The 27,174-nt window shown below is 38.9% G+C and overlaps 2 protein-coding genes across 2 annotated transcripts in view; one reads left to right on the top strand and one right to left on the bottom strand.

Moving 5' to 3' along the window:
• The window catches only part of LOC139723409 (arginine-hydroxylase NDUFAF5, mitochondrial-like), a gene marked incomplete at its 5' end in the record, with an annotated part of 122,988 nt that extends 108,158 nt beyond the window's left edge, over positions 1-14,830 (top strand). The window contains one exon of the mRNA XM_071634654.1: positions 14,358-14,830. Within this exon, the coding sequence (XP_071490755.1) occupies positions 14,358-14,444 (87 nt within the window). The remainder of the gene's footprint in view (positions 1-14,357) is intronic.
• Positions 1-27,174, bottom strand: part of LOC139723414 (pre-mRNA-processing factor 39-like) — a 444,659-nt gene that overhangs the window by 176,864 nt on the left and 240,621 nt on the right. The window lies entirely within an intron of this gene.

Raw genomic sequence — 27,174 nt, 5'->3', positions numbered from 1 at the left:
AGTGCCGCACACAGAGAATTTTAATTATCACAGAGATGACCCATCATTATATTTCAGAGGAGAAGCCAGTGTTAAGAGCTGGGGGACTGTAGGGAAACGGTCGCCATGGTGATGGCTAATGAAGGTTCTTTGCTGGTACCAGTATCGTGGCCAAAATGAAATATAATTTCAGAATACAATCAACATTTTAAAGCCCATTTTTCTTTCAGGAGTATATTAGTGTTGCAGAAAATTGATCTATAGTTTATCAATACATATATGTTTGTAAGTCCTATACATGCAGCCATCGCCAATAGTCAGTGAAAAGAAACCTTGACATTTAAAGGACACATTTGTATGATTTTCAGACTTTTAATATTTGTTAATTGGTTATACTTGGTAAAGAGTTACAGAATTTGTAGTGATTGGTGTAGGTATAAGAATGTTTTCAAAATTAATTGCAAATCACAGTGAACGAGGATGATGACATGACAGCTTCACATACAGATGTAAGAATGCATGATTGGGTGCTCATTGAAGTGGAACAAAGAAAGCATGCATAAATTCTACACAGATGGACTTGTTGAGCAAGTGTTATTGTAATGTAATTACATCGCTGCATTACTGGAATATGTGAGTCTCCTATGTTATAATTCTTGTTCAGTGTAAGAGGAAGGATGCACTGAGGATGATAGTTGTCAGTGCGACATTGGTCTCAATGCCATCTAGTTTGTGTTGTTTTATAAGATACCAGTGGAAGAGGTTAAATATATATCTGCCTATGGTAGAATCGGTATGAATTAGACGGAGGTGTCATTCATGCAGGATACCAGTGTAGAAATGAATGTTGTCCCAATCAGATGGTGTCCCCTGTACTTGAGCAGAGTGAGTTTATGAACTCTTCTATTACTGTTCACTCCTCTGTAGAATTTGTCTTTACAGCGCCAATGAGCCCTGTCAGGCGTTAAGATGGTCTCATGCATAATTGACCTCCTAGGGGCAGCCCACCTCATCTCCAGCTTATTAAATGGTTAATGTTTTATGGTTGCCCCCCTTGGTATAGCGGTCTCATTACCACTCTTGGTCTACACTCAAAGCACTTCATCTTCAGTCACAATGTCATCGAGTTTATTTCTCTTTATCATTTATTTTCTTATTCTTATTCCGGGACTTGGTCGGGTCTCGTGTGCTTTCTCCAGAACTGTTACAAGATCAAAATTCATGTGCCTTCAGAGAGATATAATGTCTGCATATACATTTGCTTGTATGCACTTATGCAACACGCATACAAGCAGAGATACATTAATTTGTGTATTAAGCTATATTTGTTTGTATACGTACCTATATACACATATAAATTCATACATACATACATGTATAAATGTATGTTTAGGTCTATTCATTCATATATACTTGTATGCACCAGACATATGATATATGTATATATGTATGTTTACAACTGATGAAATAATGGCCTTAGTTGGTTTTTGTAAAGGTTTGTTAATCTTCAAACAAAATGAGGATTGTAATTCCAGGGTTTGATTGTGCACGCTTTTTTTTTCCACATTTGAGTTAATAAACCTCATTTTGTTTTCAGATTAGCGAACCTTCAGAATAACAAACCTTATTTCATTTTCACATCAACAAACCTTTAGAATAATGAACATCGCCTGAAATGATTACTGGCTCTTCTCTGTGAATGAAAGGCCTACTGCGAATAATTGACGTCCACGTCCCAATTGTTTTCGGGCTTTGACAAATTTGGTAGCAGAGAATTAGTGGTTTGTTTTGCAGCATATGCGCTTGACCAGCTCCCAGTAAATCTACATCTCTTTAATACTCTCACCGTCGAGTTGTCATCATCAAATATTTTGACGTCAGTGCCAGGGGTTAGGCCGTAATCAATTTAATCATTGCAGCTGACCCCAATCACGGTATGTTTGTCTGTAGAAAATGAATAATAAATGAGTTGCAATCACTGATTCAATATGGTCAGAGATTAAATCAGTATTGAACACTTCTCCCTGTCTGCAGTGGAGATAATTTGCGAATTTACTCATGGGATATGATTTATACTATGCTAAACTGAGATGGTGTTCATCTTTTCGGAAAATTGTTAGATTGTGGCAGTAATGTAAGTTTTACTTCGGGAGAATTTACGGCCGCATATACACAGAGTGTGACTGGAATGCTGTAACAAGTGTAATAAAGTAGAAGGTCATCCAAATCAATGTGAAGTCTAAAGATTTAATGACCTTCCCTGGGATCCTGATGTATCCTCACACATTGCATTCTGTCGTCATATAGCAATCCCTTTTAATACGCTTTGATGTTTGATTTATTGAGGTTCTCGTCATGTATGCATCAAGAGTGTCTGCGGTGATTTACCTTCGAGGCATTCTAATTTCTTGGGTCAGGAAATGACCGTTGCTGGTCATGTTAACCTCTATCTTAGTGTTCTAGGAGAACACAATAGGATTATGGTTGTATGGATGTTTATTTCACTTCACATTAGAGGCAAAAAGTCCATCGTTAGTGTTTGTTTGTTATGTGTTTATTTTCTTTAGCATGCTGGTGCTAGTACACATCAACAGCTTATTTGTTGATATTTGTAGTGTAGGTTTGTTGTATATTTATTCCTTCTTCTTTTTCGCTATCCATCTATCTCTATCTCTCTCTCTCTCTTAACTTTTTTTTTCTACTGATGCCTCATACCACTCCTTGGCTCTCCCTCTGTATTGTCTGCTGATTCATTGCTCATTCTAGACGTCATGATCAAATCGTAAACCAGTTTTAGCCATGAGAGAATGTTAGGGAGAACTTGGGAGTCCACCCACTGCATGTTGTTTGTGGTCGTGGATAGAGTTTGGACCCAAGTTGCGTAACTCGATCACCGCCGCAGCGAGCTGCGCATGCAAGCCCCTCCGAATCAGGTTTGCAGACTGCGAGAGAGAGAGAGCGGGGACGTGTAAGGCATACTCAACCTCATTGGAGTTAATGAGCGGGAGTGTATGCATCCTCAGGATGTGAGATCTAGAAGTACGGGTGAACGGGTGGGGGGGGGGGGGGTGGGGGAAGAAGGAGGAATATGGTGTGAATATAGAAATACCTGGTATTTGTAGTCGAATCCTGACGGATGTGGTTTCTCACAACCTAGAGGGCATGCTCTGTGTTCGACAATACCAAGATGCCTCATTTTCATATCTGTTAAAAGCCATTTTGTTATGAAGGGCATTATGTTTTGCTTTGTTCTTTTTTTTCCTCATCACAGACTGAAAAGGGTTAAATGCTTCATATGGAAACTTGTGAAATTAGCCAAAAAATGAGCAGTTTGCTTACCTGACATTTCAGAGAATATTTTTCTGTTGTTGAGATAGTCACGCGTGGGTGAAGTGCAGTATTGTGAGTCAATTATGGTAATGATGTTTCAGAACCAGCATCATATTGCACATGTGGGACTGGGTAATTGTGTCATAGAAGGGACTGTAAGAGTGGCTTAGATCAACTGTTAGACTTGCTCATTGTCAGGCCTGAGATATGTGGTATGATAAGGCCTGACAATCAGCAACATCCATGCTCAAGCATAGAAAAAGTTGTGACCAACAAGGACAAGATTATGACACAGCATGCTGGGATCAGGCTATAACTTTGCTGCTTGCTGTTTAGCATAAAATTTAAAAAAAAAGCCTCAGGAATGAGAGTATTCTGCTACATGCAGGAACGAAGTATGCCATGTAGGGAATACTTGTGAATGAACTTGGGATGCACTGGCTAATTTCTCCCATAAACTGTTACAGAGTTTGACACAGAAGCAGACTTTTTCACAAAGAATTGATGTAATTTGTAAAGTTGATGTACACTGTAATATGAGGGAAAAAATGATCACAAAAAAGTTTTGATATTGCTTATACTTTATCAAGCTGCACAGGCTAATTTCTCCCGTAAACTGTTACAGAGTAGACACAGAAGCAGACTTTTTCACAAAGAATTGATGTAATTTGTAAAGTTGATGTACACTGTAATATGAGGGCAAAAAATGATCACTAAAAAGCTTTGATATTACTTATACTTTATCAAGCTGGATCCCTGCTTATTCATCGATCATATACATTTTTGAAGTGTAGTATTGCTCTTGAAAACTGTACTTTTGTTTGCTGTATGTGGTTTAAAACGTTTATAGCAAACAGACTACCTTTAAATTTGCCGCTTAATTCAGCATCTCCCCATAATGGATGCAGAAAATATCTTTGCAATGCTTAAACTGGGTCATGAAGTGGAGGTTCAGCATGGATCATCCTGCCCTCCCGTCCACTAACTCCGGTCATTGTTTACTGACCCTCTTTCGGCCACCTGTGAGAGCTCCGGACCGGGATGAATCAAGTGGGCGTGGGTGAGACGCCGATCTCGGACCTGGGAATCCCCTCCCAGCCGTTTCAGCGAGATGCAGATGAGTCTCTTGAACTTCCGAGCCCCTTCCCAGCTCGCCCCCTTCAGGAGTTTGTGACTTGGTGACCAATATCTTTTCTCTCTGCCTCTTGTAATTCATCTTTCTGTCTCTCTCTTTCTTCCCTTCTCCTTCTTCAATCTGTGCATCTATGTTTGTATCTATCCTTGAAATATTACTTCAATCTGTCTTTCTGCTTTGTTTATTCACTCCCACTGTTTGATGTCCATTCCATCTAGCTATCAAACTTTCCAACTCTGCCAGGTATTTTTTCTGAGCCCCCTTCTTTCCTTCTTTTCTCAGACTTTGTAACTTATTGCTCATAACCCTGTGTATGTAATAATTCTACCATTGTTCATCCATCTGTTTATATCTAATGATATAACTATCTAGCAACCTACATTTCTCTGTCTTTTCCAAGTCTGATGTCTATCCATTTCTCAGTCTAGCTATCTGTCTATCAATCTTATCTATTTGTCTATAAATCTGTCTGTCTACCTGTCTATCTATCCATTTCTGCTTTGCTTTCTGCTGTGTATAAATATTGATATTTTTATTTCCTCCGCCTTAACATTAGCCGCTTACACACTGGCAAAAAAAAAATTGCTGGCAAAAACTGGCAAAAATCTTTAAGATCTCGAAGTTCTGCCAGTGTGACCACACACTTCTCACCAAACTTTTCACGAAGACCCTTGCCAATCTTTTCGATCTTTGGCAGTGTGAACGCTAGCAACTAAAACTTTGCTGAGTTTCTCATGTGACCAGTCCTCCGTCGGTGCTTTTGAAGTGCACTCTCATTTGGATGTACGCTTGTGCATTGTTACATCACAATCATTAGCTATCAGACAGCATGCTCCTTCTTTTTTTTTTTTGCATGTGCACACCCGTGACCCAAACAATCAAAAATTGTGGCTGCTGCTGTGAATGGATAAGCAAACTTTGCGAAGTCTTTGCAATCTTTTGCTAGTGTGACTGCAGTTCCTGTTTTCATTCTTTTTCTTGTTCTGTCCATCAGTTTTACTGTCTCTGAAAATGTTCTAATTTTCCTTTCTTTGGTTGGCTGTTCATGATTTTTTCCTATGATCTTATTATCCATATTCATCATGACAATGAAAATCTTGTAACTTAACAATGAAAGTTGCTGTTCAACTGTCCCCAAATCACATACTGAAGTGTGTGAAATCCGAGTTTTCATTGTAGTGTGAACAGGAAGATTCTTACACTGTAAATTTTACATATATCCCAAGGAGACTTGCTCCATTTTCTTTTTCTTTACAAGTAGGCTGAGTTCGACTTCTCTTCATATTGTCTTTCCTTGAGCTTGCATGTAGTGTGAACCGACATTCAGAAGGCACATATCTCCTACATTGACAGAGAACTGATTTTCAACTTGCTTTAATTGCTATCTCTAAGCACCAAATTAAGCATACCTACTTCCCCATGAAGTTAAAACACCAAACTTATTCACACAAAGTATTGAAAGACTCTCATTGCCTCTGTGTACATGTGGAACACTCTCAAATTACATTACCTTCTTTAGGTAACCCAAAGTCATCTTGGTATGAAGGAAATCAAATAAAAAATAAAATGCTATCAGATTCCATGATTCATTGTCAGCAGATGCTCATGATGTGTCTCTAGAATGTATATCATGTAAGCTTGGATGCCACCATTTCCACCTTGGCCTAGAATGTGACATACAGAATACAGGGAGCTGCAATCAGCATTGGATTCATAACATTTACAGGGAAACTTTTTTTTATTTTTCAGTCCACCAAAGTAAAGAATCATATGCCAGCATCCTGTTTTGCAAGACCTTTGGGCTAATGTCACTTGTGGTTTTGTGGGTATTCTTTGCTAAACGCAGATGGTCCTTATACCTGCTGCAACGCTGATTTGAATCAGGTGTCTTCTGTACACTCCATTAAAACTTGGCAAGCTGCTCTACTGGAATTTGACTAGATATTCAGAGAACACTGAAAGAACAAGAAAGCAGACTTTGCTTTTAAAAAAACACAGATTAATTGATGGTAACAGGCAAAATGAGGTAATAGGACTCGAGATGTAGCTGAAGTTTGTCCCACATCGCAAATGAAGGTTTCGTTGATGATAAGTTGGCTGCATTTTGAACGAAGAATAAGACAAGAAAAACGCAGTATCACATGTCTCCACGATATGACAGTGAGCCTTGTGTACAGGGGCCCAATTTGCTTCTTTTTTTTTTATGGGGGCCGATTGCAGAAGAGTCCCTGTAGAGTGCTGAACGAGTTTTTTTTTTTCTGAAAGGCATTAAATGACAACCTTTCCTTTCATCAGCGGTCCGAATCCTTTCTCCTTGATCATTGCCATTTTATGATGTGAGAGAGCGAGTGTCCAGCCATTGTTATTCTTTGCTCGTATGCGTTACGGGTATCCATGTCCCCCACCAGAGAAATCAACTTTCTGGCGTTTTGAGTGATTTGGACCAACCACCACAGACGATGACACCGTTCGTCACCGTCCAGACTCTTTATGAGCCCTTATTTTTTCAAATGAGACGCATGATTGACCTTTTCATCACAATCCCTCCATTTTGATGAACACCCTGAGCAATAGCACAAATGAAAAGAAAGGAGAGAACGAGTGAAGACCCCCCCCCTATTGAATATACATGTGTGTATACTCTGACCATCAAACTATACCTATGTCCACTTCAAATTCCAGAGATAAACTTTTTTCTCTAGTTTAAACTAGATGCTAGAGTCACCTGTGCCAAAAGGGATAGTGTTATCAGTCTCAATTTGTTTGTGAGTTGTTGTTGGTTTTTTGTTGCAATTTTGTAGTTTGTATATATTTTATAGTTTGATTTCAAAGTTGTGAGATCTGGTTGGCTTGTTATTTTGAATCCATTGATATATATAGTTGTTTTGATTCTGCCATACATGGTTAATACCAGTATCGTTATTGTTTGTATGTCATTTCATTTTTTTAATCAATATCATTTTCCCATTTTGACAATTCATTGGTAAACAGGTTGTTATTAAAAGCATCATGAAGAATGAAATAAAACCTGATACAGAAGAAACTCAAAAGCATTTCTCTACACAATGAAAATAAGCATCAAACTTGCTTTTAAAAAAATGGAAAGATATAATTTATACTAGTAGCTCTCAGATGAATGACAACATCAAACTATTCATCAAATTCTATCCTAATTTGTTGGAGATGTCACTTTGAATTTAGAAGTAGAAGCAAAGCCATGCTTGTGTGAAGAAGCTTTGCTGATATATGTTTCTGTGGTGCATACTAGTACTACTTTTCATTTGTATGTACATTAATGACTGTTTATGTTTGTGTTTGTTTGTGTGTGTGTGTGTGTGTGTGTGTGTGTGTGTGTGTGTGTGTGTTTGTGTGTATGGTATAGACTGAATCTTATTAAAATGACTGACAGACAAACTCTCAGCTTTTGGACAGCTCTGTTTGGAAAACTTGCAGTGACTTCATATTCAGTTCACATCTTCAGTAGATATCAATTGCACTGGTTTAGAGTCAGTGGCAAGCTGTATGATGTAATTCTCTTGGAAAATCATCACAGAATCTCTGTGATCTGATTGGCTGAAAGTTCAGCTAATAATCTTACCCATCTAGTTCTGGGATAATGTTTGTTGCAGACGTTATTATCTTTTCCACATTAAATTGGCCACCCAGAATTGTACTGAGTATCCTTTATTAATGAAAGACTGGATGGATTTTTTTTTCACTAAATCTTCCCAAAGGCAGATGAAAAGATAAAAAATTTGCTAATTCGTGAGAGAATTATTTACTTTTTGTCTGCCTGTCAAAAGGGTCGGAAGATCAAGCCTTATACCTAAGCTATTGCCCTTATGTATGGCTAATTTTTGGCTTATTTTTTTCTCTCTCACTGTATGATATAGCTGAAATGTATTTCATACAATCATATGGATATATATACTATTCAGTATGATGGTGATATAGGAAACAAGACATAAATAAACTAAAATCACACAAGAATTAAATGACGAAAACACATTTCTGAATATCGGGTACACATTTTTGCATGTCTTCTTGTACAAAGTATATACCCTTCATGCATTTTTGTCAAGTAGAAAAGGAAATGATCCAGTTGGTATTTGCATATTCCAGCAAGGAATACAGTGATCACCAAGTAGCTACCATTGATGGATATAAACTTAATTTAGCATGTCAATGTAAAGAAATAATGTATTGGCACATTGTGACTTTTGGAATATTTCGGACATTACCGCATTTTCTGCTGCTACCATCCTTCCATCATCATCATCCTTCATCAATCCACTCATTACATGCCGAGTAATGTTTATTACCTCTGCCAAGAAGGAGAAGGTTAAGTGATCATCAGCATTGGTTTGTCTGTTTGCAAAATAAAAAGTTGTGAACAGATTTGGACAAAACTTGCAGGAAAAGTCAGTAATGACACAAAGAACAGATGACTAAATTTTGGTAGTGATCCGAGAATTTTCATAGATTTTTGAAGGATTTTTTAATCTTTTGGCGTATATTAAAGGTCAATGAACTTGCAGAGTTCTCTGCACGTTCTGGAGGTTTATATATGCGCACTAAAGCGTGTGCTCTGCTGATGATGTAAGCTAAAGGTTAGCTGGCTTGGCAGAGGTCCGCCCTTTCCGAACGCATTTCTAGTTTATTAGTCAATTGCACCTGCTCTTATACAGAACAGAACAGAGACACAATGATTCCTCTTCTCCCTCCAGCTTCCCCCCCCCCCCTCGGCCCACTAGCAAACAATTGAATTAAAAAAAAAAATATGTGGGATGATAAGCCAAAGCCATGTTAACGTATTCACACACATCTAGAGAATCAGACACGCACCATGTCATACACACACAGTAACATTCAGAGACAAATTAGTTTGCAAAAGTGCCAGCCATCTCATCAGTCCCCTGGGGAAAAACAATACTTTCAAATCTTCAAATTCCTCGCAGTCTCTGTAGCATCCACAGACTGGCAGCCTCTGATCCACCCTTGCCTGTTCCAGCCGGAATATGTGACATATTTTTTCGTCAACCCTGCCATTAAGCTTTGCCAGTTGAGATTAAGGAGTCTCATGCCGGGTGAACTTCATCTGTCTATGAAACTGATATTAGAGCTCTATAATCTTTGGAAAGCCCCTCCTCTTTCCCCGTGGGACCTGTCAGTAATAGATTGTCTTAGAAAGTGTGGCATTTTGGTGACACAGACATACGGCAGCCTATTAATCCGTGGGAGGGATTATCAGGCTATTTGTGTACATATTATGTCTTCCTTTGCAGCGAAGTGAGTGACAGACTCGCATTATTTAGTTTTGTCTGGCTGAGAGATGAAAAAGAAAATCCTAAAATGAGGCTCATGTTTATTTTCTCTTTTGACAGAAAGAACCATTTTGTGTGTGTGTGTGTGTGTGATCTCGTGCCTCAACAATAAGATATAGTTAAGTCTCTTTATTTTACCAAAGAATAAACTTGCATTTTGTTTAAGATGATAATCTTGCTAAATATGATACTAAAATGCGTTATTTAGTTTGGTCTAAAGTTAGAGATAAAAATGAAAATCCTAAAATGAGGCTCATGTTTATATTCTCTTTCAACAGAACCATTTTTCTTTTTAATCTCATGCCTCAACAATAAGATGTAGTTAAATCTCTTTATTTTACATCAGTATACGTCAGTATAAACTTGCATTTTGTTTAAGATGATAATCTTGCTATGGAATTACTAATATTCAAAAGCTAGAATGAATTTTACCAGCACTATATTTCTGTCATTTGATTTAGAACCAGGAGCAGATAATACTATATTATAAGAGTCTTTTGTATAGCGCATTTCCAAATTGATACTAATCAATGCAATTTACATTGCTAAATTGTTTTTGCAGTAATATGTTCAAAAAGAACACAAGAATTTCTGAAGATTTTCTTTGAAAATTTGACACTGATGATGTGATGAGCAGAACTCCTTTAGCAATGTATTCCACATTATTGGCCAGCAAAATGAGAAACTGTCTTCATAATTCATTCCAAACTTTGATGTTTAGAATTTTAGAAATGCTACTAGTTTTGAAGCATTGAGAAAAATGCCCCCCCCCCCAAAAAAAAAAAAAAAATGTGGGACATCCAGCATAGAGGAGCATTCATTTGATCTGCTTCTTCAAATAGTAAAAGATATGTTGGTGCATTTTAGCACCCACACACCAAGAGTGACAGAGAGAGTATTTTACCTGAGAAAAAGCTAGCCATTCCAAAGAAATCCTGGAGCATTAAAGAAAATTACCTTTGAACGATGAAATTCCACCTCTCTAGCCTCACACTATCTTGCCATTAAGCTATGCAGGTAATAAAGATACTGCATAGACTTGAACAAGTACAAAGGTTCTGTGTTTCTGTGTTTTCTCATAAAGAAACAGCTTCTGCTCCTGGAAAAATGAGGTCCGTCAGGGGCGAGTTCAAAATCAACTAGTGATTTATGACATTTTACGTCACAGTGCCACCAAGGAGACATGGTGGGGGTGTGATTACAAGTGTTGTATCAGCATTCAGATAGGCTGGTAGTAAAACACACATTCCAGTAAATGTCATGGTTACAAGCTTCTGTCATTATTGATACTTAAGTGCCTAGGACTGGTATATCAATGTTTTGATGTCCATGGTGTCAGAGGAATTTTTTGCTTAGGATGTCTGTCTGTCTGCTTGGTTTGTTAAAATCATTTTGTTGCCTGCAACAAATATCACAGGATAGCTTAGTCTGGAAAAGTTTAAAACTGCAAATCAGAAAATTGATATCTAATGATACATGTATTATTAGGGTTTCATTTAGGCCTCAGTCACATTAAGAAAAAAAAATGAATACACCCAAACTAACAAAATTGTGTTTGTGTGTATATGGAAATATACATATATGTTTGAGAACTAATGTAGTTTTTCCCACATATTTACGTTATGTATGTTCAGATTATCTGCAGCAGTAAAATCTTGGAGTTAGAGGAAGATCAAAGCTTCATGTGTGCCGTTTAGATCCTCAGTCCATCTTCCATGACAAGGTCCCCAACTGTCTTAGAAAGATTCATGCATTTTGCTGTCAGTGCCTGTCAATCTATTAATATGACACAGTAATTTGGTTCATGAATGTCACTTCACGCAGAAATATTTGCTATTACTGCAGAAGTGTCCGCCTTTCAAATCTGTGCAAATGAATGACCCCAACTGTTCCTCTATGCATGCCGAGAGAGAGTGAAATGACGCAGAGTTAACACTGGAATGTGCGCCGCACTTCCCATACAGCATCCACTTTTTTTTTATGTGGGGGCCAATGTTTTAATGTCTGATTGATACCCAGCAGATGTAGCCACTTATCAGGGATATATTTGGAGAGGGAAGAGAAAGATAGGAGAGATGATATAAAGACCAGGGGAAATGCGAGAGGGGGAGGGAGGGAAAAGAGATAGATGTATAAAAAGATGAAAAGATGAGAAATATGCACAAAAGGAACATGAAGAGAGCATCAGAAACACGAGAAAGGGGAAAAAAGCCAGGAAAAGAAGAGAGAAAAGGAGAGAGATAGGGGAAAAAATATAAGAAAGTGAGAGATGAAATGAAAAAAAAAGCATGAAGGGAGAATCAGCAGAAGAAAAGATGGAAAAGGAGAGAGAAGAGAGAAAATGAAACTAGATAGTAAGATTATAGAGATAGAAAGAGGGAGAGAGAGAGAGCAGAGAAAGAAAAGGAGAGAGATGGAGAGACAAAAAGAAATGGAAGAGATTAGAAGAAAGAGAAAGAATGTGGTAGAAAAAAAAATGAGGGAAATGACTGAAAGAAATAGAAAGTGAAAGAAAGAACGAAAGAGGATGGGAACAGTGACCCTCACTCATTCCCGCCCTAAGCCAGCAAATGTCCTCCGTCGATAAGCGACAACTCCCCCTGGTACCTGTACATCATCTCACTCTCACTGATTATGGATTGTGTCTCTGTCAAAGATTACCTCCGCATCATGATGTATCTCTGAAGCTTAGCAACCATTTCTCTTCTCCCAGCATCATCTGGGAGTCATCTTCTGGTCGGTGAGATAAGGCCGGGGATAAGACTCTAAACTCTCTCATTTCACAATGTACTTTACCGGGAGGATCATCGGAACTGATCACGTTTGTGTTTCGTTGTCTCTGAACTGTGTGCTCCTTGTGCTCTTTGGTCTTTCCATTCTTCATGTTCCTCTAAAAGACATTTCCATGAACCTCACAGGAAATTTCCTTACCCCATCTCTTTTCAATTGTTGTAGTCTTGTTGCGACACATCATTTTACCGTTACATCATTTTCTGAGCACCTGCACAATTCTTGGCATCTGTTTCATGATTTGTATAATCATTATTCAAGACCTTTGTATAGTCTTTGATGCAAAGAGTTCACTTAAAGTTCACTCCCTCCAAGTCTTACATATACTCTAGTATACTCCACGGGAGGGAATATTTTGTCAGTTCAGTCAATACTAATCAAATTGAATGCCTGAAACAGGTTTCTAGAACCCTGCTGCTAATGAAATGTGAGCAGTCTTGTTTATTTTTAAAAGTCTCTAAAATCCTTCTTTTTTTTTCTTGGTTTGACACTTTAAAGGGATGGTACAGTTTTCGTTGACATGGGGCTTCAGGTTTCCTATGTTCTTTTATGATTATTCTTCGAGATAATGAAAAATCTGTTATGAAATATGAAAGAGCATATAATCCAAAAAGGAATCAAAAGTTTATTTGATGAAAATTGGTTTTGAAAGGGCCGAGATATCCCAAACAAAGTGATCCTAATAAAACGCTGGACCCGCCTTTTATTAGGATCACTTTGTTTTACTTTGTTTTTGGATTTCTCGGCCATTTCAAAACCGACTTTCATCAAGTAAAGTTTGAATTCCTCTTAGAATTGTAAGCTCTGTAACATTTCATAAAGTGGTTTCTAAGTATCTTGCAAAAAGTTTTAAGCTTAATCTTTATCTCAACCAATACTACTGTATATCATCCCTTTAAAGACTCCCAGAAAGTTTATGTCATAGAAGGCTAGTGGTCACAAATTTTCTCTTCAACTTGCATCGGGAAAGTCAAGCAGAGATGCAGCTATCTTTTCTCAAAGTAACCATTAATTAAGATTTTCTTTGTAGTATTTTGGTGGTGAGAATATTTCCTCTGTAATATGCTGCAAGTAACATTATGCATATAGCTGTGTGCAAAGTCAAGCCATATGTCATCTGTCATCTACAAAACACATATTACAAGGAAAAATACAACTATGACATGATGATACATATGTGTCAAACAAAAGGAACAAATATTGATTTTCAGCAAAAACTTGTCTGTTTTCAAAGTATTGACATTTTTTTTTTGTCATGAATACCTCAGTTATCAAAGGATGTTTACAAGAAAGTTGAGGGTATTAAAGCAAAAGAATGTTTGTGCAGAGGGGTGGAGATGCACTATTGACAGATTTTTTTTTTTTGTCAATTGTCACCGTCTGTACAAATGTATTTGTAAGATTGCAACTGCTGATCTACATTTTAATTTGTCAGAGAAAGAAACCGGTGGGAATCAGACCTGTCATCTCTACTGCTTTCAGGGCAGCGACACTACCACCAGGTTATCCCTGGTTGCCAGCCGTGACAGGATGAATTTGGAACGAATTCCCAGCCTCTGAATTTCTGACATCGTTATGTTAGATAGTTGAAGGTAGATAAGGCTTATTGAATGAAAACAAGAGAATATCAATGCAGTTGGGGTGAAGATGACTGTTTTTTTCTATTTTTCTTTCTTTTTTTAGCAGTTGCGATCTTACTACATGTAATACATTTGTACAGAGGGTGACTATTGATACAAAATGTGCTAGAGCGCAAGTTTAGTGTATATAAAAAACTTTCTCTATTTTATTTTTTGCAGGCCAAGCCAGCCCCCAGAGGTTCAGCTACAGCCTCTCTTAAGGACTTGGACAAGCTCAACAAGGATGTTCCTCCAGCCAAGAAGTGAAACAAGCAAACATACAAACAAACTAGTCAACAAACAGATGAGGCATGTGGAACCAATCATCTCACTCGTAGAGTGAATGGTTTGGTGGTGAGTGAACAGTACAGGAATTTGCCTCCACAATCCAGGCTTTATCAGAGTGAAGTGATAAGAATGCAGGCGACTCCCATTATAACAAAGTCCTCCAGACCGGCATTTTTTCTTTCATATTATCAACATTTCATTAAATCCAAACACATAAAGTGTTTAAGATATCTAAATGATATGAATTTTACTTTGTTGTGTTCAAAATTTTGTTGTAACCATGTTCATTATAAAGGGAGTGTACTGTATAAGGAGCACTGGGTTAGGCATGGGCAGGACCACAAACTTTTTCTGATTGGCTGAAAGACTCCCTAACCCATTGAGGACAAGTCCCGAGTGTACTCTGGCAAGTGTCTGTGGGAGATGCATGTTGTAGCGAAATAAGCCCGTCCTCAACAGGCTAATAATGCTCTGATCTCCTGACTTCGTGAACTCATTTTTCTAAATCTCCCCTCGTGTGATGTTTTCGAGTGAGGATTTAGTATAATGTGAATAAAGATTGCTGTTATCTCCTCTTTAATAAGGTGCTTGTCACCAGACTCGATCAGGATCCTTAACTAGGCCAATGGGACACACCCCTACCATGTTCTGCTTCCATACCAATGATCCCCCTAATTGCTGGTCCACATTTTGGAAGCTCAGTATCTCAGGGGATGGATTACTTTCCAGCTTGGAGAAATTGGAGTCATGCCTACATGGATCCTGTTGTCTGCCTAATGTTTCAAAGGGATTAAAGTCTCGGCTTGCTCTTGCTTTTATAGACCTGTTCCAAGCTGGAAGGAAGAGTAGGTCAGCTTTCATGAGGCCCATATTTACTGAGAGAAGCACTCGTTGTTACCCTTAGCTTGCGCAACTGAACTAGTGACAGCTGATGCTAATAATGTGTGTCAACCCAAAAATCTGTAAATGCATGTATTTAGAGGTGCGTTCACTGCAATCCAGGTAGAGTTTTCTCCGGAAGAAAGTATAGTTCTGAAATGTAGGTTGCTTCGAGGAAGCCAGGAAGTATAAAGCAGAGGTTGAAGTCTAAACCCTGTGAACAAAGTTCACCTGCACACCACAAGGCCCTATCAATGAACAGTGAAAGTTCAAGACAGTCATTCAATGCAATATTGTATGTGTGAATGGTGAGATTTCAAGTTCTGTGTCTTAATACTTTATTTCCCACTTGGAAGTCTTCTTCATCTTCTTTGGTTCCGTATGATTAACGTTCTACTTTAGGTGGAGGAGGGAAAATCTACTTAAACATTATGACTGCCTCGCTATGTCAATTTCCAAGCTGAAATCATTTCGTCAATGTGAAGAGAAGGCACGATGATATATTCAGTGGCAATCTCGGTATCACCATTCACACCTACATTGCATTGAATGTACTACATGTAGTATGGTGGTTTCATTGTGTTCATTGATATGGACTTGTTGTGCACAGGTGGACTTTCTTCACAGGATTTAAGCTTCAAACCTATGCTTGACACTTTCGGAAGTGCTCGAAACAACATACACTTCAGAATTACACTTTATTCAGGAGGATTAAGACTTCTCCTGGGCCCCATTTCATAAATAGTTGATATGAGAACAACTCTTTAACGACAAGAATCCATCTTCCTGATTGGCTATTGCTATGTGAGGTTGCCATCCCACCAAGAGTTGCCATCCTAATATCTTCTATGAAATGGGACCCTGTACCTGTAGTAAATGTGCCCCTAAATACCAGCATTAACAAAACAGACTCTACCAGTATTACTCATATATTGTTCCTTGCAAATGATCGAGACCTCCTGAGCAGATATTAAACTCGTGACCCAAGAGCTGGTGTGCTGTAGTAACTGTGTATCTTAAACACCACCTGATGTCTGTTTTGTCATTAAATATGCAGAATGAGTAGGAATTCTGATGTTAATATACATATTATTTGTCAAGTGTCTTTATTATTCTGTTTGCACATGCGTGGATGCGACTCAAAAGTATATGTTGTCACGTGCATGTTGTTCTTTGATTCCACTCGCTCCCAACAGATGACATAAAAGCAACAATAATACTTGTATTTGCAGAGTGAATGTGCAGTGTGATAAGTGAAGGAAAGTGTTAATTGGGGATGAGGTGAAAGTGCATAGATATTAGAGTGAAAAAGACACAGACGGCAAAAATTGTCTTCCCATTAGATTGTCTTTAAAATAACAAAAGAACACAAAATACTGAAAGGGACTGTACCAGTACTGGTTGAGGTGGGGATTCATGTTTTGCACATTCCTAAGTGAGGTAATGAGAAACCTCTTATGAAATATGAAAGGGCATGTAATTTTAAGAAGGGTTCAACGTTTATTTGATGAAAATTGGCTTTCAAATGGCTGAGATATCAAAAAAGTGATAATGATAAAAGGCGACAAGCCACAACTTTAATAGGATTTCTTTGTTTCACCTTGTTTTTGGATATCTCAGCCATTTCAAAACCGATATTCATCAAATAAACTTTTGATACCCATGGAATTACATACTCTTGGACATCTCATAGAGTGGTTTCTGAATATCTTGCAAAACATTAAAAGCTAAATCCTCACCTCATCCTGAACTGTACACACCCTTTAAACGTTTTTCCCAAGAGAATTACAAAATTTGTTGAAGATGTAGTGAGAAATACTAAGTATTGCTACAGTTTATTAAGTCTGTTTGCAGATAATTAGTACCGAAGAAACGCGATCTTTCTTCTAGAAAGAATGCGTGTTGTTACGACAAACGAAAATCTGAACAATAATTCGTTTAAGCGGGATAACGCTGCATTGTCCTGCTGTGTCGGCATTCTGCCATCATGAGAGAGCAATAACCTTGCAGCTTACTCACACGCACGACTGATTGTGACTAGTATAGTATGCTGGAGCAAAATCGGAGAAAGCAAGCAGATACAAATTCTTCGTAGATTAGAGTTTGCTTGTTTGCCCGTGGATTTCCGGTGGATGGTTCATCAGGCTGTTAAAGGGTAAGAAGAGAACCTCGGTCGTCACCAATTCTCAAAAATCAAAGTCGTCGTCACCTTGTCGTGTTCAAGTTGTTCGTGCGATATAATTTTTTCCTTCCTAATAATTGCTCCTTCTCCAGTCTGTAAAGGCTTGTATTACATATTATGTCAGGAAAAAGACACTCTTTCATTAAGTTTGATCACCTGATAGATTCTTTTTCTGAGCACATGTGAAAAAACAACAAAAACGGATTTTACCTTTAAGGGGGCAACCCCGACTATTCAACAGGGAAGATTCAAGGCCGAATTGTGAATTGCAGATGAAGTATAGCTTCCGGTATGTAATGTTGCATTCTCGGGGTCTCCAGTTTGTTACCCATGAGCAAACAATGTTCATTGTCTTGAAAACTAGACCGGAAGAAACGATTTCCATATAATATGACGCATCAACAAAGTAACTATTTTCTAAGAGTCTTTCCTCAGGCACGATTTCGTTGCGATGCAAATAGAATTATTTTCCCTGTGGCTGAAATTGTCTTTTAGGAAAATTATAATCGTGTTACGTCGAGAGGAGATACGTCAAATTTATTTTTAATTGAAATCGTCGGAGGAATTTAGAAATTCGGCATTAGACACAACGACAAGAGGTGCGGATGAAATTAAATGTTCCTTTAGGCTAGAAACCACGGAGGATTAAGTTTACGATGACAATTCATCTTGTATGATGGATGAGAGAGGATGTGTCACTTAATGATTATTGTTAAGCGATGAGGTAGAAACAACCCGAAACGTGTAATGCGTGTGACTGAATGTAGGGCGCAAGATTTTATCGGTGAAACACGTCAAACCCATTCGAGCTCAAACTATCTATATCGAAAACGCCATGCACATTCATGCAATATAATATCATATATATAATATATATATATATATATATATATATATATATATATATATATATATATTTCATTAATTTGTATATGTGTATCATTTTGATGGAGGGGTGTTAATAGAATGGTTCATTCTCTAGAGAGAACAACAAGGTCATGATCAAAATTTGTATGGCGTTTAGAAATTTAAAAAAAAGCCTATACCGTCGACAGAAAAAGGATATTCTCGTGAAAAACACCCATTTTGTCAACACCATGAAATACCCGTGAAATTATTTTGATTTCAAAGAGAAAAGGTTTGTTTCTGTCACATGATTGCAAAAGTAGCACATACATAATTGAACACAACGAACGAAAAAAACAGTTTTAGAGAGTACGGAGTACTTGTAAACATGAACGATAAATAACTTACGTGGATCTGCATATATTATTGGTGTGTGCTGGTCGCTTCTGCTCAGAACGGGTGCTTCACTAGTAGTAATACAATGACGTGACCGCAATAATAAACAGATGAACACAAACAACAACAAAATCAGTTCGACACATCTTCCACGCTTGATATCAAGAACTTTATTATATCAACTATTTTATCTAAAAGGCGATGTCTTGATTGCACTGGTTCCTCTCCGTCATTTCATGTGTGAAAATGCCAAATTACTTCATAGTATTGAATGAAAATTATAACACTGCATTGTATATGGTTTTATTTGCCAAGGTTAGCCTCTTCCAATATCAACACTGCTCTTCCAAAGGAGCCTGCCGTTATCAATAATCCACCATCGCCAGGTACCAACTTACGCGCTTGGGTCGAGAGGGACATCATGAGTCCAATGACGTGAGCGCTTAGCAGGACTCGAACTCCGAACCTCCGTTTGAAGGTTAAGAGTTTTATCCGCTGTACCACAGTGCCCCCACTATGGTACGCTGGCCGGGTGCATGTTACGAGTTCGACATCCGTGAATCATACAGCCCACTAGTCATACAGCTCATGAGTCATGCAGCCCAAGAGTTATCAATACAGCCCACAAATCAATCAGCCCGTGAGTTCGACACTTAGCATATGAGGCACGTGAGTCCGACACTAGGCAAACAATGCCCACGAGTTCGACACTAAGCAAACAAGGTCCACGAGTTCGACATTAAAGCAAAAAAGGCCCACGAGACCGACACATTAAGCACAATGTTGGTCTCGTGGGCCGTTTTTGCCTAGTGTCGAACTAGTGGGCCTTTTTTGGTTAGTGTCGAACTCGTGTATAGGCATTGTTTGCCTGATGTCGAATTCGTGTGCCTTGTTTGCCTAGTGCTGATTCATAGGCCGTATTTGCCTAGTGTTGAACTCATGGGTTGTATGACTCGTGGGCTGTATGACTCAGAGACCTTTTTTTTTTTCAATGTTGATCTCGTGGGCCGTGTGACTCGTGGGTGTCGGTCTTGTGAGATGACCCCGCTGACCCGTTGCGCAGCCCAAGTCCTGTGCCCTGACATTTTACATAGATTCCTCTGCTTGATGTTCATTGTTGTCTGTGGCCTCCTCTCTGGCGGGTAATGGACAACTAAAACCCTTTGCCATTTGGTTATATCACAGAATGATGATTCATTCTCCATGTGTTGATCAATGGGTGTGCTATTTTGATAAACAAAATCGCATATTGGCTCGATCAATCAGTGAGTGGATGATGAATAAAGCAAGAATCTATCGGATTAGTTTATCCTTGAGCGAGCAGAGATTCGATTGCACAGCGGTAAATAAATCACGCAACGCCGGCCTCTAAAAACGTTAGCGAACCTTGGACATTTCCTTCACTTTTCGTCATGATTGTCTCGAAAATCCTTCGTTTAGAATATTTAAACCACACTATCAATGACTTCATGGATATGTCTGGACATAGGCAATGCTCGAATGTATTATGCTGAAAAATTCCAAGGAAGGACAACAACAACAACGACAACAACAAAGAGCACATCTTTGCGCCGTCCAATGTTTCTGTCATATTCCATATGAGAGCATTGTCTCGTGTATCCTTGTCTTTTGTATTTTTGAAAGTCCATAATTTATGCCCCGAAATATTACATTATCCTATTTGCATGTCTGCGTTTTCTTCAAATAATCAAGATGAAGTAAAATTTATCCAGCATTATCATAAAGAATAGTCATGTGACACAAATAACTTGCAGTAGGTGCATTTGGTAACATAATTATTTGTCACCATATAGAGATTGCAACGTTAGGCAAAACGCATTGTGTGTTATATCATTGTATAACTTAGAAAATACAGAGATCACCACCATAAGCTTTGGTTTGACGTGGAAAGCGGGCTCAGCAAGAAGGGGAAAAAATGAAATCTCGTTGAACATAAACGTGAGTCCTATTTAAAGTTCCCTGTAATCCAAATTTATGTTGACCGCTATTGATGTCTTTTGGTCTGTGTAACCAAATAACTTAATACTTCGTGAAATATGCATCATTATAATTATTATTGAATATCTCTTCTTAATTTCTTGTGCACCTTGTCAAGCACCACCTCTTTAAAAAAAATCTTCCAGGCGCATCTTGATATATATTTCATCTGTGACATCATCCCCCGTGACACCTGGGCTGAACAAAGACACGGTTTTGTACCTTACCATTCATTGCTATTACCACCTACACTTACGACATATATATATATATATATTATATATATATATATATATATATATATATATATATATATATATATATATATATATCGTATATTATATATTATATTATATATATATATATATATATATATATATATATATACATATATATTTATATACGTATACTTTTTGATGCAAATATTTCTGACAACTTTTTGACGGAGCAATGAATGGTTTTAGGTAATGTGTCATAAAAACATGTTGTGCGAATCATACCTACACGGCTGTGTAAGCGGTTCCCCACCTTATGTGACGCTGGAACAGTCCGAGACCACATACGGTAAAACCAGAAACTGTCGCAGGGTGAAACTTTCACGAATCTTTTTTTCGCGGCATGAAACTTTCGTCAATTTGCATTGGCATTCGATGCATTGTGTATAGACAGAAAAAAGAAAGTGTCGCATGCATTTTACTTTCGCGAATCTTTGCTCCTCGCGAAATTCGCGAAAGTTTTATGCTGGCGAAAATAGACGTACCCAGAGCTTCGTGATCTTGCAGGAAGGTCCCCCGAACTCTAAGGGTTATGTCCGGACAAGAAAATATAAAATCATCCCTGATTTGTTCATGATTTCGTGCCTTATCGAGATGCATGTAACAGACCTGTACCTCCCTGTGGAACCACCCTACTTTTGATGTGTGAATATTTGCAACTCTTCCTTCCTTGCTCGTGAGCATGTTGATAACTTCTACCCGCGTCCTCGTCTAATCATTATGCAATCAGCATTCCCTACCGCATTGTATCGTAAAGGAAAATGTTCCAGTACTCTGGTAACTGTAAAACGTCAGTGTATCGACAATGAGATGTCGCCTTACTCCATAAAGTTTGACGATGTAAAAGTACGGCGTGTGGGGAGTATATTTCTTCTTTCTCTTCATGTGCAGTTCGATGGAGAATCCACAAAGCAAATTGCTAATTACCTGATGGATGGACACAAAGAGTGGACCGTCTACATGCCAACGGACATTCAGATCGTAATGTACTTATACTCGGAGGATTTCTCTGTAAAGAGGAATGTCCGATTTAGGAGCATGCCTCGATACTCGCTAGATGTTTATCCAGGCTCTTCTTACAAGATCGCCAGACGCTGTCACCTTGTCTGTCTACATCTCTTTTATTGCTTTCTCTCTTCTTCTTTCCTTCTCTCTGTCCATCTGTTTCAGTCACCCTCTCACTCTCTCCCTCACACACACACACACACACACACACACACACACACACACACACTGATACTTACACTATGTGTTTTGTAGAGCCACATCACTTCTCTGCATGCTTCTTCCGTCGCTCTTCCACCCTTCTCCAAGTGTTTGTTCAAATCTCCAGCCAGGAGATCCGACAAATAGAGCGTGATAGACGCCCTCCACGTTATTCTGCGGAGGCTGCTTGAATGCGTAGTCGTTCCCGCCAAATCGCCCGGGGACTCTCGACTAACATGTCCCGGAGGATCCAATGCTGGTGCCCGAGAAACTCTCCCCGTTTTCTAAGGGAGGAAAATGGATCAGGGCCGCCGGTCGAAGGAGGGGTCAAATCGACAATGCTAACCAAACAGCATCCAGAAACCCAACACCGTCTTATATTCACTTGTAGTGGGGAGGTGGGTTTTCAAGAAGAGGAAATAAAGGAAAGATGAATTTTGACCTGTTTCATCAGGGATGGTATTTTACACTAGTTCTGGAAAAGGGTTGCCCTGGATTGACACTAGATCAGATGCTGGTATATGGGCCTATATTTCATGCGAGCCATGCATGTGTTTCACTTATGGTTATCTTAAACTCTAAGAAACTTAAAAGAAGGGTGAGTTTGAAACATGATGTCATAAGATGTGATCTAATTTAAATGGTTCCCATGGCATTGTATCATAACTAGAACATCATTCATATGAATTTGTCTTGCACCATATCTACCTTTACATAGTGCTCCTTATACTGCACCATGAGAGATTACAAGAGTTCGGTTGGCGTTTTTTGTTTGTGTGTTTTTTGTTTGTTTGTTTGTTTGTTTGTTTGTTTTGTTTGTTTTGTTATGGGATATTTTTTCAGGTTCCATAACAGACATCTTTAATTGGCGCGCTGAGGCCTGCTCGCTGCCCTTCGCTCTCTGTGTTGCCATGGTAACCGCCTGCACAGAAAGTTGAAGTCGCTTGGGAGTATCCTCTTGTCGGCTAGGTGATGATCAGTGTTTACATCAGTTGGCTGAAACCCCTAATGAGGAGCGCCCCAGTGGACGTGCAATCAGCTATGGCTTTCACTCCTCGTATTTTGGGGTCCACAAGTAGTCCTCGGAGAGAAAGGAGTTGGATGAGGTTTATTTTGTAGGAAAAACGAGACATAATGTGGAAGGCTCCGCGCGTTACTCCAAGGCGTCTGTTGTGATCAGTCGCTCGAGTCACCATAGGACCACTTCACCGAGACGTTTTTCCGAGAGTACCTGAGGCTATAAGTGGACCGACTGCCGATGGCGGATTGGATTTTCTGCGAAAAAGACCTACGTGTGGGTGTCATCAGGCTCCTATAATTGCCATAACGTTAAGCTTGTATTTCCCCGAATTGCTCGAAGATGCATGACTTCTCTTGAAGAAGGGTCCTGTTTCAAAGGTCTGACTTTAAAATCGCAAACTTAATATTCCCTTTGGAGCCGATTGGTTATTTTACTTTGCACACATGCGTCCACACTTACTTACTACACATTATAGAGTATTGATTTTCTTGTTCAATAATACTAGAAATATCATACTTCTCTGACACGAGTTGTGATCCTTCATTAACTTTCGACTTCGAGGCGTTGGTCTGAGCTTCATCAAGGACTTTAATTGTACGAATCTTATTCAATCACAGTATAGTAACTCTCATTATACATTCTGTCGACTTATTTCCATGCCTACCTGTTTATAATCCTGTTCAATCAATTTGATATTGAATCGTGCTTTTTAATTGGTATAAGGTATTTGTGCCTATAAAAAAACATCTCAATCTGAATTACATTTTTACTTCTGAACTTTTAATTCGGCCGCGACTAGATAATATTGCCCTGTATTGATTTTGTTGCTGAATAAACCATGTTCATATTCTTTTTTTTTCCTGAGCACTAAACACACACACACACACACACACACACACACACACACACACACACACACAGAAACCCAATTTCCGTCAAATAAACAGTGTACAAAAATAACAACACAGTTTCCATCCGAGACAGCCTTTTCTGCAGTCAATCGATCATGCAAAATAATCAAAACATGATCTTCCGTAGAATATGGCTTATACTCATTACGTCAACAGGGAGAAGTATACTCGCTGAGAATTCAAAGAAGTGCTTGTTGCTTAACACTTCAATCACTCTGCACTCACACCTCTCCCTCTCTACATCAACGCATTCCTGTCTAGTTCAAATGCTTTCCTGTCACAATGAAAATCCATCAAAAACTACAGAGACTTTATCAATACCAATCCTTTGAGTAGCTTGAATTGAAAAGTATGACAATTATGAATGCATCATAACTTTTAAGACAACCTTAATTCGCAATGTCACGAGCAAAGAGAAGTGACTTAGTTCTGGCGCTTGCAAAAACAATATATACATGTATATATATATATATATATATATATATACTCTTATTATTGAGAAATTGCAGAACACAGTGCGTGCAGGCTGAAAATGATTTGGTTGGATTATCGTTTTAAGAGCGTCTGCACTAACTGATGAATGTTTGTAGGTAAAAAAAAAAAAATCATTGCAACGAGCTTGCAAAATATGTGATAACTTCGCCACATGGAAAGTAGGGCAGTTGATAAACAACGACGTATAGCCAGTCTTTCCGTAAAGCTTGTACATGCGAGTGTAGCAGTTTAGCGTCTTGAAAATAAGACGAGTTCATAACTGCGTGGTCGTCCTTGACACTTTACACGCGTTTGAACCGCTCATGGATGCATATGAATGCAAACAAGATTAATTTGCTCCAGTGCTCGAGAGAAGCAACGAGAGTGTTCCGAGCACTGACCTTGGCAAGGCTGGAAAATATCACGTAGGAAGATCACTTACGGCAGGTCAATCGCTGTACCGAGGGGCTTCCATTACATCAGGGGTGTTAATGGTACGTGGAAAATGACTGCCTGCGTGATAGTATGATATGGCGTGCAACTCCGATTAGTGGTTGTTTGGTTGTAAATAAACGAATATTTCCTTGTGATATTTAAGTTTGTTCATGCATTCATTAATCACGTACTGAGTAATTTATTTGTCTTGTTTTATCGGGGCTGGTTAGTCAATCATCAAGACAGTTGCATTTTCCGAGGGCCTGTAAAGATCAAATTCGTGCCATGATATGCCCTTATTTTAAGATCTTGATAACCCGTTTTCATGTCTTATGGGCCTACATAAAAATCTGTCCTAAATTTTGGTTGTTTTTATTGAAATAAAACAGACTGATTTGTATCCATCGCTGCGGCATTCAAGTCGTGGTGAGTTGAAAGAGAAGGGTTTTAGTGCCAAACAATCGAAAGAAAAGGAGGAAACCGTGTCAAACCAACAAGTTAGCTGTGATACATTGTTTGATTGGCATTGTTCAGCCATCAGTGACATTATTCTAAGGAGGAAAAAATTAACAAAGGACTTTAACATTCTCAACTTCCACATACGCGAGCTCGATGGAAAGAAACAATAACAACAGCAACAAAACTTAAGTGGTCTCTTTATTTGATGTCACTCAATTTCAGTCAACTCGAGCATGGCCTGGCTTGTAACTTTAGAGACCTTTTGTGTAGTCGGATCGCCCAGGTGAATAGCAGGTAAGACGTCCTACCTTACTCAGTAAGCTATCGCTGCTCATCATTTAGTTTATGCAAGACCGGATGTCAGGCCTTTGTTCGTTGCTTCCGCCAAACAAAATACGCACGTTCACTCCATATACCAAATAGCTATCAGGTTCTAGAGGGCAACGTGCTCCCGCGGCGCTTTCTGCCACTCCCCGCCGCACGCCATCTCACACACCTGTCAATACGCGCGCCACGAGAGCTCGTCCACGTGACACGACAGGATGTGCGCTCCATTCAGTATGGAGGAGGTCAGTGACCTCCGGGTGAAGAGTGGCTATCATTCCTTTTGCCGCCATTATCACGTTTCGGTGTTTGCAATTCAAGTTGATAGTGTCCCAGCAGAGCAGCTTTTAGACGAAATTCAACAAAAAACAAGAGAATGTTTTATTCACAAACAAAAAACGTGGCGACGAGAACGAGCGTGGTCTTGAGATCATCGGGTAGAACTTCATCAGTGACAGATAGCCTAGAGAAAGGATCTTGTCGCCTCTCGTTATGGCGTACAGAGTCCTGAGCGCCGCGTAGAAATGCATCTTGCATGTATTTGACATGTTCTGTTTGGCAGATACCAGACACGGCATAAGTACAGCGTACCGTAATTGGATACTAACTCTAAACGTATAAGGCCAAACTGACCCTTGGTCAATTGGTTCGGACATCCCACGCCACGACAAGAAGGCATGCAAACTTACATCAACGTGTGTAGTGTTCGGTGTGTCACCGACCTTGTTTTTCTCTCCTATTAGCCAGTAGTGGTTCCAATCTCTTTGTCTGGTGAAATAGGTAATGTAAGTTCAATACAATGAGAAAAGACAGTCGGAATTATTATCTCCATACATCAATAGCAAAGTCAGATGAGATGCAAATATCTGTTTGCTGTAATAATTCAAACTTTGGATTTTCCCTGTGGATCTAGTGATACCCAGTTATCCTGTCATCATTGGAATGCATATTAACACTCTGATCTAGTTTAAATACATCAGTAGTTCCTTTGTCGGGCCAGCCTCAGGCAAGCTTAAGTCTTGATGAGAACAACCGTTCTTCTAAGACCGATGCATGGGATGGGACTACGTCGGTAAACCTGTTTATTCAGTACGGAGCACGTAATCGATACCAGAGCATCGATGGCAGTCTCATGCAGAGTGTAATGTGAAATACATTTCAAGTACATTTTGAGTGTTTCACAAGTTGAATGGATAACTATTGTTTATTGTAGTCATATCCAGACACTGAAAGATGCAGAATTCAGCCATCCAGTAAAATCAGAGCAAACTCGAGCATGCATATAGGGTACTCTATTATACTC

The sequence above is a fragment of the Diadema antillarum genome, unplaced genomic scaffold (genome assembly GCF_040938485.1).
Source record: "Diadema antillarum isolate AM-2024a unplaced genomic scaffold, OU_Dant_1.0 scf00000188, whole genome shotgun sequence".
Classification (NCBI taxonomy): Eukaryota; Metazoa; Echinodermata; class Echinoidea; order Diadematoida; family Diadematidae; genus Diadema; species Diadema antillarum.
This window is presented reverse-complemented; position numbering and strand designations above follow the sequence as displayed.